The 16,328-nt window shown below is 42.3% G+C and overlaps 1 protein-coding gene across 1 annotated transcript in view; it reads right to left on the bottom strand.

Moving 5' to 3' along the window:
* Positions 1 to 7,957: 7,957 nt before the first annotated feature.
* LOC101989916 (zinc finger protein OZF-like) overlaps positions 7,958 to 16,328 on the bottom strand; it is an 18,238-nt gene continuing 9,867 nt past the window's right edge. Inside the window, exons 3-6 of the mRNA XM_005346854.3 lie at positions 16,091 to 16,217; positions 13,600 to 13,671; positions 13,036 to 13,118; positions 7,958 to 11,410 (exon numbers count right to left, since the gene is read on the bottom strand). Of these exons, the coding sequence (XP_005346911.1) occupies positions 10,100 to 11,410; positions 13,036 to 13,118; positions 13,600 to 13,671; positions 16,091 to 16,217 (1,593 nt within the window). The 3' untranslated portion in view covers positions 7,958 to 10,099. The remainder of the gene's footprint in view (positions 11,411 to 13,035; positions 13,119 to 13,599; positions 13,672 to 16,090; positions 16,218 to 16,328) is intronic.

The following is a 16,328-nucleotide window of genomic DNA, read 5'->3' as shown; positions in this document are numbered from 1 at the left end:
CCCCCCCCCCATTGCTTGTTTTATGACCTTGTATTGCATCTTGATTCTCTAAAAGCTCTTACCTTCAAAACATAGTTTGTTTTGTTTTTGAGGTCGGGTCTTATTGTGCAGCCCCGGCTGGCCTGGAACTTAACTATGTAGACCAGGCTGGAGTCCCCAGAGCAGGAAGTAAAAGTGTATGACACCACACTTGGTCAGGTGGTTTTTATTGTTGTTGTTTTTTTAGTTTGTTTGTTTTTGAGACAGGGTTTCTTTGTAGCTTTGGAGCTTGTCCTGGAACTAGCTCTTGTAGGCCAGGCTGACCTTGAACTCACAGAGATCTGCCTACCTCTGCCTCCTGAGTGCCACCACCACCTGGCTCGGTCAGGTATTTTTATTATCCATTTTTCTTAAGAAACATTTTGATTTTTTAAAGTCTCTCATTTCTAACTGAAACTCTAGCAGACTCAATGACGTTTATCAACTGTCAAACCTTTCTCATATCCTTTTTCCAAATGTCTTAAAGTTAGATTCTCAATATTTTCTATGTCAACAAAATAAAATGTAGAATTACAAAATTTGACATAGCTATATGTTCTCTGCCACAGTCCACTCTATTGGATTTAGAGGGTGGAATATAAAAAAGTTTCTAGGTCTGAGTTGTGTTTTAGTACGTCTCTAAGAAGGGCGAGATCATGAGGAGGCCGACAGTTCACCTCAGGACTCTTGCTCACGTCAGTGGCTTTGTTGGATTGTGGGGAGCAGAAATATTATGACTAGTCCTTTAAGGGTGTCAATAGGCACACTTGACTAAATCTGCATAGCAACCCCACTTAGACCACAACGCTCTGCCTATCTCCACAGACACTGTATGTTTGCTGGATGGAGATCCATGTAGAATCCTTGTCCTTGGCGGCCACAAGGGATGTGGACCCCATCCTTGTAACTGCCACTTTCTCTATAGGATTACAGCCTATTGTATTTCCCTTCACTCCTTTTCTTCTTTTTCTTTCTTTCTTTCTTTTTCAGTCTTTTGAGGTAGTGTTTCTCTGTAGCCTTGGCTGTCCTAGAACTCACTCTGTAGACCAGGCTGACCTTGAACACAAATAGATCTGCCTGCCTCTGCTTCTTGAGTCCTGGGATTATAGGTGTGCGCCACCACTGCCAGGCCACCCCTTTCTTTCTTTTGATAGGGTCTCATGTCTGTCAGGTTGGCACTAACCTCTCTATAGAGCCAAACAGATAAATAAATAAATAAATAAATAATAAATAAATTTTTAAAAAAGGCCCTGAACTTCTGCCTCTTCTTCTCCCATATTCTGAGGCCTGGGATTACAGGTGTGAGACAGTGGCCTATTATTATTTTGTTTACAATGTCTCAGTGAATCCTTGTTTTTGAGTCTCTATGTAGCATAGGCTGACCTGGAGCTTGTGACTGTCCTGCCTCAGCTTTATATTCTATTATAGGCATTATAGTATTATAGGTATGGCATGATGTAGAGCCCTGAATTCCTTTTCAGAGATTAAATGTCGATGTGCATACATATTCCAAATAATCAAGAAACTGATAGATCAGGTTAGCTCGGGAGTTCAAGGGCAGCTTAGCAAACAGTAATACTGAGCCCCCCTCCTCAAATAAATAAAAGCATGCACACTTAGGGTGGGGGTGTAGCACACCTGAGAGGGTGCTTGCCTAGCACGGCTGAAACTCTGGGAGAAGCTAGAGGAGGATCAGAAGCTCATCCTCCATGGCACTGAGGTTGCGGACAGCCAAAGCTATATAGTAGATGCTTTCTGAAAAAAACAAGGACAAAAATTGATCTTAGGTTCCACAATTTCATCATTGTATTTGGGCTTACTTTTCTTCTGATTCATGTTTTAAGTTTATTAAGACCCTTTTCCCCTCATGGAAAGAGAGTTTCATGATCTAGTTCAGGCCAGCCAGAAAGCTGTAACCATCCTGCCTCACTCACTTGACTGCTGAGATCACAGGCACCCATCACCATACTGGACTCATTCTGGCTGCTCAAATCCTACGAGGACTATAAGTACTTGTTTCATCAGGCAATTCACAAAATTGGGTGCAGCATGCAAGTTTCCTTCATTTTTAAAATGACATTTATTGGGGGGAGGTGATGACAGGTGCACCGTTGCCATGTCAGTTCTCTTCCACCATCACGTGGGTCCAAGAGTTGAACTCAGTCCAAGCATCTTTACCCACTAGGCCATCCTGGAGTATACAAGTTTAGGGAACATTCTGTGGGTTCTAATTTCAAAGCCTTTTAAAGGCAGTATTTTGTAAAGAGAAAGGAACCAGTAGCGTGGGAGATGGGAGGACCAGACAGGGAAATGACAGTAAATATGAGCAAAACACATGATGTATATGTATGAAAATATCCCAGTGGAACCCACCTTTTGTTACCTTTTTTCCCCCAAGGTGGGGAAGCACGTGTGGAAGTCAGGGGACTCCTGGAGGACATTGGTTCTGTTTTTCCACTATGTGGGTCTTAGAGATTGCTAGTCAACAGGCTTCAAGGAGAACACCTTTACCTATTGAGCGATCTTGCTGGCCTAAAACCCACCGTTTTATATAATAATTGTACACATTTTATCTTCCTGTGCTGTGCAGCTGACATGAGTGTGTATGTATGCACATGCTGAGACCAAAGCAGGACAAGTGTGATGAGCTCTTTAATCACCCTGTGCCATTAGTTCCTTGAGACAGGGTTTCCTCCCTGAATTGAAAGTTCACCTACTCCATCTCCAGTGCTGGGGTAAATGGTGTGCACAGCCACACTCAGCATTTGATGCATGTGCTGAGATCCAAGCTCAGGTGCTTATGCTTGCAGAAACGCAATCTTACCCATCCGATCACCTCCCAGCTTCCATTCTTTCTACAAAATGCCTCTTTGGTACCATCTGTATCCATCCTTGAGGCTGGACTGTATGAAAAGTGGTGTTCTAAGGGTCCAGTGTGTCTCAAGGCTAAAAACTACCTAAAGGTCAGGAACATGTAAATGACAGGGGGAAGACATGTCTTTCTCACTGGGCATTAAAACATCCCCGTTCAGCCGGGTTAAAACACGCCTTTAATCCCAGCACTTGGGAGGCAGAAGCAGGCGGATCTCTGAGTTTGAGACCAGGCTGGTCTACAGAGTGCTTACACAGAGAAACTCTGTCTCTAAAAGTAAAAACAAACAAACAAACAAGATAACAACAACAACAACAAAAAAAACCCAAACATCCCCTTCAATGCTTTTGTCTAAATGGAAGTACTCTATTTTATGCCTATAGGGAGAAAGAGAAGATTAGACATAAATTCTGTCAGCAGTAGACTAAGTATACAAAACTGAAACTTCAATGCACACAAGTGTATGGGTAGACCCTGTAATCCCAGCATTTAGAGAGAGAAGGCAGGAGCTAGAGATATGGCCCAGCAGTTAAAAGCATGCACCGCTCCTGCAAAGGACCCAAGCTCTGTTCTCGGCACCCGTACTGGGCAGTTCAGAACTGCCTGTAACACCAGCTCCGTGGGATCTAACACCTCAGGCCTCTAACCGCCTGTAACACCAGCTCCGTGGGATCTAACACCTCAGGCCTCTGTTCTCAGCACCCGTACTGGGCAGTTCAGAACCGCCTGTAACACCAGCTCCATGGGATCTAACACCTCAGGCCTCTGTTCTCAGCACCCGTACTGGGCAGTTCAGAACCGCCTGTAACACCAGCTCCGTGGGATCTAACACCTCAGGCCTCTAACCGCCTGTAACACCAGCTCCATGGGATCTAACACCTCAGGCCTCTGTGGCACCTGTACCCACCCATACGCAGATGGCACACATATACATACTTTAAAAATTTTAAATTTATTATTTTATTTTATTGGAATTTGCTTGTATGTATGTCTGTGTGAGGGTGTTGGATCCTGGAGTTATAGACAGTTGTAAGCTTCCATGTGGGTGCTGGGAACTGAACCCAGGTCCTGTGGAATAACTGTCAGTGATCTTAACCACTGAGCCATTTCTCCAGTCCCTGTTGTTTCGTTTTTTAAGACAGAGTTTCACTATGTAACTTTGTCTGTACTAAGCTAGCCTTGAACTCACCAGAGATCTACCCGCTTTTGCCTCCCAAGTACAGTGATTAAAGATGTGCACCATTATGCCTGCCCCACCCCAAAAAAAAAGAACTTAAAAAAATCTTTTAAAAAATAAAAGTAGAATCAGGAAGATTACAATTTCAGTGTCATCCTGAGCTCCATAGTGAGTTTGAGAACATTCTGGGGTACCCTGTCAAATAAGAGACTGCCTCAAAAAAAAAAAAAACCCTCAAACTCTTTTAAAACAATGTATAAAAGGCATTGCAACAGAATACATTTAAAGTTATCAAGAAAACTTCTGAAATCACAGAAATAGTTGGAGAAATCTGGACCTTAAGATACTATCACATGCACACTTGTACTGCCTCATGGAAATCAGTGTGGCAGTTCCCCAAGAGCTGGTAATAGAAGAACCTCAAGATCCAGCTATAGCACTCTTGGACATATTTCAAAAGACTCTATTTACACCTACTACAGAGACACTTGCTCATCCACATTCACTGCTGCCCTATTCACAATCACCAGAAATTGGAAACAACTAGATGTTCCTCGACAGAAGACTGTGATAAAGAAAATATGAACACTTACACAATGAAATATTACTCAGCTGCTAAAAATAAAACAACAATAAAAAATAAACAATGAAATCATGAAATTGTCGGGTGAATAGATGTTACTAGATGTAATCATCGTGAAGTAACCCAGACCCAGAAAGATAAATAAGGTTTGTATTCTTTTATATGTGGATATTTCTGGTTAAATAAACCAAGCTATAATACGAAGACCCAGAGAGGTTAAGTATGAAGAAAGGGACTAGTGAGGGGGACAACACATAGTTATAGATGAAAGGGGCAACTGGAATAGGAAGATCAAACAGGGAGAAAAAGGGAAGAACAGGGTAAAGGGGGGAATTTGGGAAGAGACTGGTATTTTGAAAGATGGCCCCAAAGGGAGTGGCACTGTTAGAAGGTGTAGTCTTATTATTAGAGGAGGTGTGTCACTGTGGAGGCAGGCTTTGAGGTCTCTTATATGCTCAAGTCATGTCTCCAGTGAGACAGTTCACTTCCTGTTGCCTGTGGATCAGATATAGACTTCTCAGTTCCTTCTCCAACACTGTGTCTTATCTAGCTGTACACTGCCATGTCCAACCATGATGATAATGACCTGAACCTCTGAACTGTAAGCCACCCAATGAACTATTTTCCTTTATAAGAGTTGTCGTGGTCAGGGTGTCTCTTCACAGCTAAAGAAACCCAAACTAAACAGACAGCTAAAACTAATGGCAATTTGAGAGGTCATATAGAAAACTAATACAGTAGAAACTCCTTATCTTATCTTCACATCTCTCTCTGTGTACACACACACACATATCTTATCTTCATATACATGAATGGAATCACCAAATAACTGGGGAGGCAAAGTTATAACTTGAAATCTCTTGTCAATGAAACTTCAAGCTCTGAGAATGGGTAACATCTAATCAAGTTGTTGCCAATGGCTTCATGGAAACCCCCAAACAACCCAGACTATTGCCAAAGCTATTGTTTGCTCTGGAGAAACAGATGGTTTCAGCTTTGTTGCTGAAAACATCTATATAACTCATCGAACATAGTGAAGTTGAGCTGGTGCCTACTTAGAGCCCTCATTCCTACTGACTAGTTTCCTGGTACTGGAAGATTAACTCTGCATCCTACCAAAGCAGAAAGGTAACCACCAACCCAGCTACTAACACTTGAGTCCACAATGGTGACCTTTGGCAATGTACACTGGTATAATAGCAGACAAAGCTTATGGAACTATTCAACCAATATCTGACTGGATTAAAGGCCTCCTCCATGAGATGGAATCCATCCCCAACACTGCTCAGGTGGCCAAGAACTTGAGATTAGATAGACCATGGACTTGCATGAAGACCAAATTCTACTGTTCTGCAAAAGGAATGTAGCAATAAAACGACTCCTAACAACATTCTGCCATACTTAAAGATCAGTGTCTTGCTCAGCCATCATCAGAGATCACACAGCAGATGGAAGCAAACACAGAGACCCACAACTGGAGAATGTGCAGAGGGAGAGACCCTGGAATACTCAGTCCTAAATGGAATGTCTCCATCAAATACCTCCCCTGGGGGACTGAAGAACACTAAGGAATCAAGGCCTTCTAAACACAGCAGGACTGACACACACATAAACCAGAAACTGTGGCAGCATGCATAGGGCCTGTATAGGTCTAAACCAGATTGCATCTGTCCCAGTGGTGAAAGGCTAAGTCGACACAAGCCCCCATCTCTAACACAGAAGCTGTTTCCAATTGATAACCACTCCAAAAGAAAAAATAGTTCTCTCCAATGGAGTCCCACTGGGCAAACAAACCACTCTTAAGGGCAGGCTCCATGCCCAGCAGTAGATGGCCAACACCAAACCCATTGGCATTATTGGAGGGTTGTTTTTGTCCCATCTTAAAGCTCTCTGCATATATATTGGTTCCCAACTTTGTGTTTTTATGGCTTTCTATGTGTGTGGATGTGCCGCTCTGCATCTGTTTCTTGTGCCTTTCTTTAGCTCCTTCTCTTCTGTATGTTTGTTTGCTTCTATCTTATTTTACTGTTACTTCTTAGTGCCTTTGAGGGGGTTGTTTAGTTTGAGACAGGTTCCCAATATGTAACTTTGGCTGTCCTGAAACTCGTTATGTAGACCAGGCTGGTCTCAAACTCACAGAGATCCTGAGTACTGAGATTAAAGGCACGTGCCACTACCTCTATCTGAGTGAGAGGGAAGGAGGGGAGGCTCTGGGAGGAGTTGGGGAGGAAAACCTTATTTAGAATATAATGTAAGAAAAATATCTATTTTTAAAAAGATTTATTAATTATGTATACAGTATTCTGTCTGCATGTATGCTGCAGGCCAGAAGAGGGCACCAGATCTCATTACAGATGGTGGTGGGCCACCATGTGGTTGCTGGGAATTGAACTCAGGACCTCTGGGAGAACAGCCAGTGTTCTTAACCTCTGAGCCATCTCTCTAGCCCCCAAAATATCTATTTTTAATTAGAAAATAGGAAAAAAGATATGAACACAAGAATAAAAACCTCTAAGATGGAAACTCCTACAACACCCCCCACTGCACCTCCAAAATTTTAAATGATGTGGTTTTCTCCTTGCACATTGGAGGCTGATGGTAGACAAAATGAGTTCCAGGACAGTCTGGATGGACTACAGAGCAAGACCATATTATCAGAAAGGGTGTGTGTGGCCGGGCGGTGGTGGCACATGACGCCTTTAATCCCAGCACTCGGGAGGCAGAGGCAGGAGAATCTCTGTGAGTTTGAGGCCAGCCTGATCATCAAGGCTCTAAAACTATAGCAAAATCCTGTCTCAAAAAACAAAACAACAAAAAAATAATAGTAATAAAAGAAAGAAAGAAAGAAAAAATGAAAAAGAAAGGGTGTGTGGGGAAATGTGGAGCTAGGGACATAGCTCAGTCGTGGACTGACTGCCAATGACAAGAAAGAGAACCAAACAACAACAAAACAACCAAACAGAAAACAAAACAAAACCCTACAATTATGAAGTAACTTAAGATGTCTAAGTCTTAAAATAAACCAAAAACATAAAGGGGACAGCAAGATGGCTCAGCAAGAAAGGACATGTGCTGCTTAGCATGACAACAATCTGAGCTGCATCCCTGGAATGCATATGGTAGAACTGTCTACTGCAAGTTGTCTTCTGCTATAAACCATGAAAGTGTTGCCTTCTACAAAATAAAAATGTACAATGCTGGGCGGTGGTGGCACACGCCTTTAATCCCACTCGGGAGGCTGAGGCAGGCGGATCTCTGTGAGTTCTTGGTCAGCCTGGTCTACAAAGCGAGTTCCAGCACAGCCAGTGCTACACAGTGAAACCTGTCTTGAAAAACAAACCAAAATAACAACAAAAATGTAGTAGAGTGGCAGCTATACCCCAGGCACTGCCCAAAGCATACCGAACAATACAGAAAACATCAACTATGAAGAGATGGTTGCTATGAGCATCTATGGGAAGCCATACTGGTGCCTGATTAACTGAAGTTTCTTATGCATTGTACTGAGCAAGGGCGCAGAATGACACACCATCCAGACCTACAGAGGCAAAAATAGAGTGCAGGAGGCGAGGATGTAAGCAAGCAAAAAACTATTATCCACAATATTACTGAAATTTCCTCCAAGAAGGAAAAGTATGGCTGGAAAAAAATTTTTTTTTAAAGATTTATTTGTTATGTTTACAATGTTCTGCCTGCATGTGTCCCTGCAGGCCAGAAGTTGGCACCAGATTTTACTACAGGTGGTTGTGAGCCACCATGTGGTTGCTGGGAATTGAACTCAGGACCACCTGTGGAAGAACAATCAGTGCTCTTAACCACTGAGCCATCTCTCCAGCCCCCTGGAAAAAAAATTTTAAGATCAATCATTTTGAATAAATCTACTGAATAAGAATATAGATGATGTCTTTATTTCTCTTCAGCTTTCTTTGATCTAGAGTGATTTAGGATATGGGACATATAGGTTGGGTGTATTCCCAGAGAAGAATAGGGTTCAGGACTCTAGATTGATTTTCTTTTTACAAAGACTTCATTATTCATGTGTCTGTATGTGTACTTGCACATGAGTATCTAGGGACAAGAAGAGGGAGCCTGATCCCCTGGGGCTCCAGTTACAGGTAGTTGTGAACATCTCAGTGTGAGTGTTGGGAACAGAACCCTGGTCCTCTGGACTAGCAGCAAGTATTCTGAACCACACAGCCACCTCTTCAGCCTCTGATTGCTTTGAATGTGAAAACTGTGGGCTGGTGCAATGGCTCAGTGAGGAAAGGTGCTTGCCAAGCCGTGCCTGACAGCCTGAGTTCTATCCCTGGGACCGACATGGTGGAAGAATTGATCAGATTCCTGCAAACTGTCTTCTGATCTCCATGTGTGCATTGTGACACGTACGCCTATTTCATTCCCACTACACACACACATATAGAAAACCATGCTCCCAAGCACTTGAGCTATTTGTAATCTTGAGGACTTACCAGAACCTGGGAGGGAATGTATTATGATTTGTATCTGAAATTCACATACCGATGGCTTGGTCCCCAGGGCTGCAGTGTTCAGTGTGAGATGTGAGAGGTCACGAGGGCTCTGGCCTCACTGAAGACTAAGCCATCTATAGATTCACAGCCTAATGTGTTTCGGGTAAAAGGCTTTGCTAGTCTGTTTGCTTAGCTGTTTATTTATATCACCTTTTACCTAAAAGTTGTGAAAGAACAAGGACATTCTAAAGACCATGAGAACCGTATTATGAAATGGAGTTGCTGGAAGTTATTATAGGCTAGCATGTTTAATAGTATAAGCCAACTAGAGAATCTACACTAAAACAATGTTTATATTCCACAAGTCTTCATTATCACCAGCTTGCTACCCAGAAGTTGTAACAACCAAAATGAAACGGCGTTGCTTAGAGGAAAGAAAACATATCACTCTAGGGCTATCAGGACAGACATCGAAAGTTCAAAATAAACAGCAACATCCAACAGGCCTTACTGCTGCCAGCAATACCACATTTCAGGGCACACAGAATTTCCAGATAGCTGACTTCTCTTGGGTATGAATTATGATTTTTACTAAACACTGAGGATTAAGTTTATGTGACTTTCTAACATTCCTTACTTTCAAAAAGTTTTCTCAACTGCTGGAACTAATGAATTAAAAGTACTTAGCAGGACGACAGCCTTCTGTATGTCTTATATCAGTGTATTTCCCTTTACTGCAAAGTCTCACATGCTTAACAAGTTCCTAGGAAACAGTGTCGGCTTTAGTATTTCTTTCCTTAATTCATGGGGCATCTTGAGTATGGGTTCTTTTATGTTTCCAAAGTAATTGGGGCTGTTCCACACTGATTTCTTAATAACGTAAGTTCCAGTCTGATGAAATCAAGATACAAGGGACTAAGGATATTTGACATTCTTCCTACCTGAAGTGATTCTATTCACCATGAGGTACTAGTGTTCGGTTAGTAGGTAAAATCTGCTGTAGCCTTCCCTACATTCTCGGCGAAAGGTTTCTCTCTAGTGTGGATTTTTCCATGGTGAATGAGGTTGGAGGATGAAGTGAAGGTTTTCTCACACTTCGTACACTCATAGGGCCTCTCCCCAGTGTGAGTTCGGATATGTTCAGTTCGGCTTGAGGAAGTAGTGAAATCTTTGCCACAATACTTACACTTATAGGGCTTTGTTCCGGTGTGAATACGAATGTGTTTAGTAAGGTACGAAAAATACTGAAAGGACTTCCCACATACATCACATTCAAATGGTTTTTCCACCGTGTGGGTTTTTAAATGGTCATGCAGCAGATTGTACCTACGGTAGGCTTTCCCACACTCTTTACACTCGTAGGGCTTGTCTCCAGTATGAATGGTTAGATGTTTGCGCAAGTACGAGGAGTTGAGGAAGGCTTTCCCACACTCCTTACATATGCACGGTCTCTCTCCACTGTGTGTTCTCAAGTGCCTACGCAGGTATGAGGAAGCATGGAAGACTTTCCCACATTCCCCACATATATGAGGCATCTCTCCACTGTGAGTTTTTCTTATATGGTTATGTAGGTATGAGGAGTTGAGGAAGGCTTTTCCACACTCCTTGCATATATAGGGTCTCTCTCCACTGTGAGTTCTCACATGTCTCCGGAGATTGGAGTAAGAATGGAAGGCTTTCCCACATTCCCCGCATATATAGGGCCTCTCTCCACTGTGAGTCCTTCCTATGTGGTTCCGTAGGTACGAGGAAGTCAGGAAGGCTCTTCCACACTCCTTACATATGTAAGGTCTCTCTCCACTGTGAATTCTTACATGTTGACTAAGGCGCGGGGAGGAAGCAAAGGCCTTCCCACACTCTTTACACGCAAAGGGTTTTTCTGAAGCATGAGTTGATATATGTGTTATAAGGCCTGAGCGCTTAGCAAAGGCTTTCCCACAATCCTTGCATTTATATGGTTTCTCTCCAGTATGAGTTCTAAAATGTTCCACTAGCCTCGAGTAGGTAGTGAAGGCTTTCCCACATTCCTTACATTCATAGGGTTTTTCTCCAGTGTGACTTCGTAAGTGTCTATTAAGATTTGAAGAACGTCCAAAGGCTCTTCCACAGATCTTACACGGATACGTTTTTATGGTGTGCATTTGAACAGAGGCGTCCTGACCCGAGTGAGTAAGATGTCCAGTGTTGCAAGTGCTGTGAGTTTTCACTTGTGTCTTGAAATATGAATGCTCACTGAAGATCTCTCCACACTGTACATAGTAACAGAGTTCTCGTGCACTATGGCTTCTGACCTGGTGATAAAGGGATGACTTATCGTTAGAGAATTTTTCAGACTCACTGAAGGACTCCACTTAAGTGAAGGCAGAAAGATGATGATTTTTGCCATTTTGACTATATGCAAGACTCTTATCCTAAAGTCTAGAACCATCGGTTTTAATTTGGAAAGATGCCTTAGTCTTTTGGTAGTTTTGTTTTTGAGACAGGTTCTTACTATGTAGCCACAGCTGGCCTGAAGTTCAATATGTAGAGAAGGCTGGCTTTAAACTCACAGAGCTCCACTTGCCTTTGCCTTCTGTATGCTGGAATTAAAGGTGAGGTATGTGCCACCACACCTGACCCCTGGTCTTTTGTTCTTTTTTTTTAATTGAGAAGGTGCCTCTCTATTAAATAGACCGGGTTAGCCTCAAACTCAGAGATCCACCCGACTCTGCCTCCCGAGTACTCAGATTAAAGGTGTGCACCATCATGCTTGGCTTTGCCCAAGCATATTAACGAAATTATTTTAAGATCCTCAGAAATCAGTCATATATGTGCAGGAATCAGTACTTAGGAGGACTCTATCACTCCAAGTTTTGACCTAGACCCTAAGACATTTTTTTTTTAGTAGGGTGAATATCACTTCTCTTATTTGTATCATTTGTGCTGATTTTCTACAAAATTCCCAATCTTTCCTGAGTGTGGTAAATAAGAACTTTCCTGGTTAACATCACCAACACTGTTTTCTCCTGTTGCTATGAACAAATGCTGAAGTATGTTCAACTTTTTAATAGCATCTTTAGAATTTCTGCTTCCTTTCAAATTGAAAGATGAATAGTAGTTGCCATTTGATATAAGCTCAAAATAATTGTTAAGATATAGACAAATTGCCTTAAAAGCTAGTATCTAGTTACACATGTGGGGCCATGTACTTGTGGGATCTCTCTCTCTCTCTCTCTCTGTTATGCTGGGTGATATATGCAGATTTCACTGAGTTAGAATTTTAGGTCTTCATCATCTAGAGAGTGAACACCAGGCCATCCAGGGCTATGTGAGATCCTGTCTTAAATAAATAAAATGAACAATAGAATTTATTTACTTTGGAGGGGAGAATGCATACATATGGCAGTGTGCATGAAGAGGTAAGAGGACACCTGGGAGAGCCCCTTCTCTCCTCCTACCATGCGGGTACTGTGGATCAAGCTCATGTTGTCAGACTTTACCCACTGAGCCATCTTGGCCAGAGGAAAGAATAGGTTTGTTTGTTTGTTTGTTTGTTTTTTTTAAAGATTTATTTATTATGTGTACAGTATTGTCAGTATTCTGTCTGCATATGTATCCCTGCATGCCAGAAGAGGGCACCATATCTCATTACAGATGGTTGTGAGCCACCATGTGCTTGCTGGGAATTGAACTCAGGACCTTTGGAAGAGCAGGCAGTGCTCTTAACCGCTGAGCCATCTCTCCAGCCCCCTGTTTGTTTGTTTTTAAAAGAATAGGTTTTATGATCAGTTTGGGTCACCCAAAAATTCATTATATTCAACATACTTCTTAGATACACTGCTGCTCTCTCCTGGGTGCATGCTATTTGGCTTTCTACAAGGGAATTCACAAGCGCCTAGGAATGAGGGAAATAACAAATATCTTTAGTCAGTCTTACTGTTTGTATTCCACCGGGAGTCTGTCCCCTCAAAAACTCCTGACGCAGTGTTGACTCTTTGGTGCCAAGTGGCATTTCCCATTCTGGAAATAAACAGAAAGACAAAATGAAGAGTTAGCCATATAAATAAATAAACAGACAAACAGTTACAAAGTTAAATGACATAGATCATTTTGACCAGGTCAATAAATTGACTACACTAAGGATGCGAGTTTGAAATGTTTTATTTCAAACTGACTCTTTGAAAATTAAAACTCATGGCAAACAAGAACTGCACTATCAGGGCTGCAAAGTAGTAAAGATCTGAGCAAAGAATATAAACAACAATAATAAACACGAAACACAATAATAGGTCATTTTGCAAAACTACAGGAACACCTGAGAAGGCAAACAGTAAGAGCCTATGAAATAGAGGGTTCTGTGCCCTTGAGAAGGCAAACAGTAAGAGCCTATGAAATAGAGGGTTCTGTGCCCTTCGGGTCCATGGCCCACACTTAAAGCCATCAGGTGCATCTTTAAAAGACTTCACATTTAACTCTTAACACATTCTTCACAAGCACTCACCTTGGAGATCTTCTCTATGCAAATCCTCTTCTTCCAGCCAGGAGATCAGACTGGGTTTGATGACCTCGCATCCTGATACATGGGCCAAGTGCATTCACGGAGGAAGTTCATGCAAAAGAGTCCAAAAGTCAGCATAATTCAGGAGCTGTTTGAGTTTCTGTTTCTGTTTTTTGGACAGGATATCACTATGTAGTCCTGGAACATGATATGTAAACCAGGATGGCCTCAAACTCATAAAAAGCTGTCTGTCTTCCTCCTGAGTACTTCGATTTAAGGTGTGTGCCATCATGCCAGCCATGAAGCTATGCTTCTAATGAAACCAGTGCAGTTATTTCAGAGAGGTTAAACAAGCAAATGCTGCCTCTTCTATGCCCTGATTACTGCTGAATTGACACCACAGTTGATGATTATATACACCCCAAGAAAACACTAACACTTCAGGTCAAATAGAAAGCAAAGTGAAACAAAGATAATTTTACTTCCAAACAGCAGGCTACAGAGCATCAGATTCTATAAGTAGGATGTACTCTTTTTTTGACTCAGTATATCAAAGGAAGAGAATGACTACATTTCTATATTTTTCTTCCTCCTTCTCACTTTTATTTTTTTGGGGGCAGTGCTGGGAATTAAACACAGGGACTAGCAAAGAACACCCAACTCAATAAATTTGACTTTTAAATATTTATTTATTTGAGACAGGGTCTCACTGTGAGTTCTAGCTGTCCTGGAACTCACTATATAGACTAGGCTGACCTTAAACGCACAAAGACACATCTGTCTCTGCCTCCCAAGTTCTGGGATTAGAGCTAGCACCACTATGTCCAGTCAATGATTGTATTCCTAACAGGGTGATTGGTAGTGGTGCCATTCATCTGGCACAGCATTTTGAGAACCACCACAGAAAATGAAAAGGCATAGCAGACCCCACTTATTCATGCTTTTACTGTCTGTGGTTAGTTACACACTACCCCCTGTCCTGGAAATATGAAATATAAATTTCCAGAGAAGACTCATCATTGCACGTCATTTTGAGTAGCATTACAGAATCTCACACCACTCTTCTATTCTGCCCTGAACGCAAATCACCCTTTGCCTGCTGCCTGCTCCACAGCCATTCAGTATCTTTCTGAGTAGCTTGCCTGTTGCACCACAGCAGCACCTGCCAGGCACGGTGGCACAAACCTTGGGAGACAGAGGCAGCTTGAATTAGAGATTCCAGGTCAGCCACAGTGAGAATCCACCTCAAAACAAACAAAAAGCAGCATGGCCACACTTATGCTCATGTGGCCCTCACTTTACTAATGGCCTCAAACACAAAGGTAGTCTCGATGGCACTTCAGATCAGGCCAAAGAGAAGTTGTAAAATGTGGGAGGGAAACCTCTATGTTGGGGTTGCTAATATTTATTCTTAGGAGTTTTCTTTTTCATCTTTCTTCTTCTCTTCCTTCCTTCCTTCCTTCCTTCCTTCCTTCCTTCCTTCCTTCCTTCCTTCCTTCCTTCCTTCCTTTCTTTTTCTTTTCTCTTCTCTTCTTTTCTTTTCTTTTCTTTTGTTTGATTTTTCAAGATAGGACTTCTCTGTGTAATAGCCCTGACTGTCCTGGAAGTAGCTCTAGACCAGATTAGCCTCAAACTCACAGAGATCTTTCTGCCTCTGCTTCTGAGTGCTGGGATTAAAGCCATGTGCCACCACACTCGGCTTAGACGTTTTATTTCTTATTTGGGTATTTTGCTTTCACATATATGTGTAGTATGTGTACACAATACCCTGAGGCCCGAAGAGGCAGCCAATCTGGAACTGAATTTACAGCAGCTCAAGGTTGTGAGCTGCTACCTGGGAGCAGGGAACCAAACCTGGGTCCTTTGCAAGAGCAACAAGTGCTTTTAACTGCTGAGCCATCTCTCCAGCCTAATGCTAATTCATATCTACTCTCAAGAAGTTTCCAGTCAGATGTTACGGTACGTATCTATAATCCCAGCACTTGGAAAGTGGAGACAAGAAGATCAGGACAAGGTCAACCTTAACTACAATGAAATCTTGCTTCCAAAAATTAAATCTCCAATGTGTGAAATCAAGAAAAAGAAACTCGGGGGCTGGAGAGATGGCTCAGTGGTTAAGAGCATTGCCTGTTCTTCCAAAGGTCCTGAGTTCAATTCCCAGCAACCACATGGTGGCTCACAACCATCTGTAATGAGGCCTGGTGCCCTCTTCTGGCCTGCAGACATGAACACAGACAGAATATTGTATACATAATAAATAAATATTAAAAAAAAAGAAAAAGGAACTCAAAGCGTTAGCTCAACTGTACATACAGTTCAGTTTCACCTACAGTTTTAGGCATCCACTGGGACTCTTGGATCTTATCTCCTACGGACAGACTCTGGATAAAGTTTGTGTGTCTGTATTTCCCATTGCATTTTGATCCTTCAGCACACCCAGGATACACCGTCCTTCTCCTCCCTGAGAAGCCATAAGGAGCGGTGACAGTCCTACCTGCTGAGGCCAGGTTCTGGTAGTTCTCCAGCATCACCTCTCTGTAGAGGTCTCTGTGAGCCTGATCCAATAAAATCCATTCTTCTTGGGTGAAGTCCACAGCCACATCATCAAAAGTCACCGAGACCTAAATCACACACACACACCACACACACACACACACATACACACACCCCCCCACACACCACACACACACACACACATACACACACCCCACACATACACACACACCACACAC

This window comes from Microtus ochrogaster, chromosome 5, assembly GCF_000317375.1.
Source record: "Microtus ochrogaster isolate Prairie Vole_2 chromosome 5, MicOch1.0, whole genome shotgun sequence".
Classification (NCBI taxonomy): Eukaryota; Metazoa; Chordata; class Mammalia; order Rodentia; family Cricetidae; genus Microtus; species Microtus ochrogaster.
This window is presented reverse-complemented; position numbering and strand designations above follow the sequence as displayed.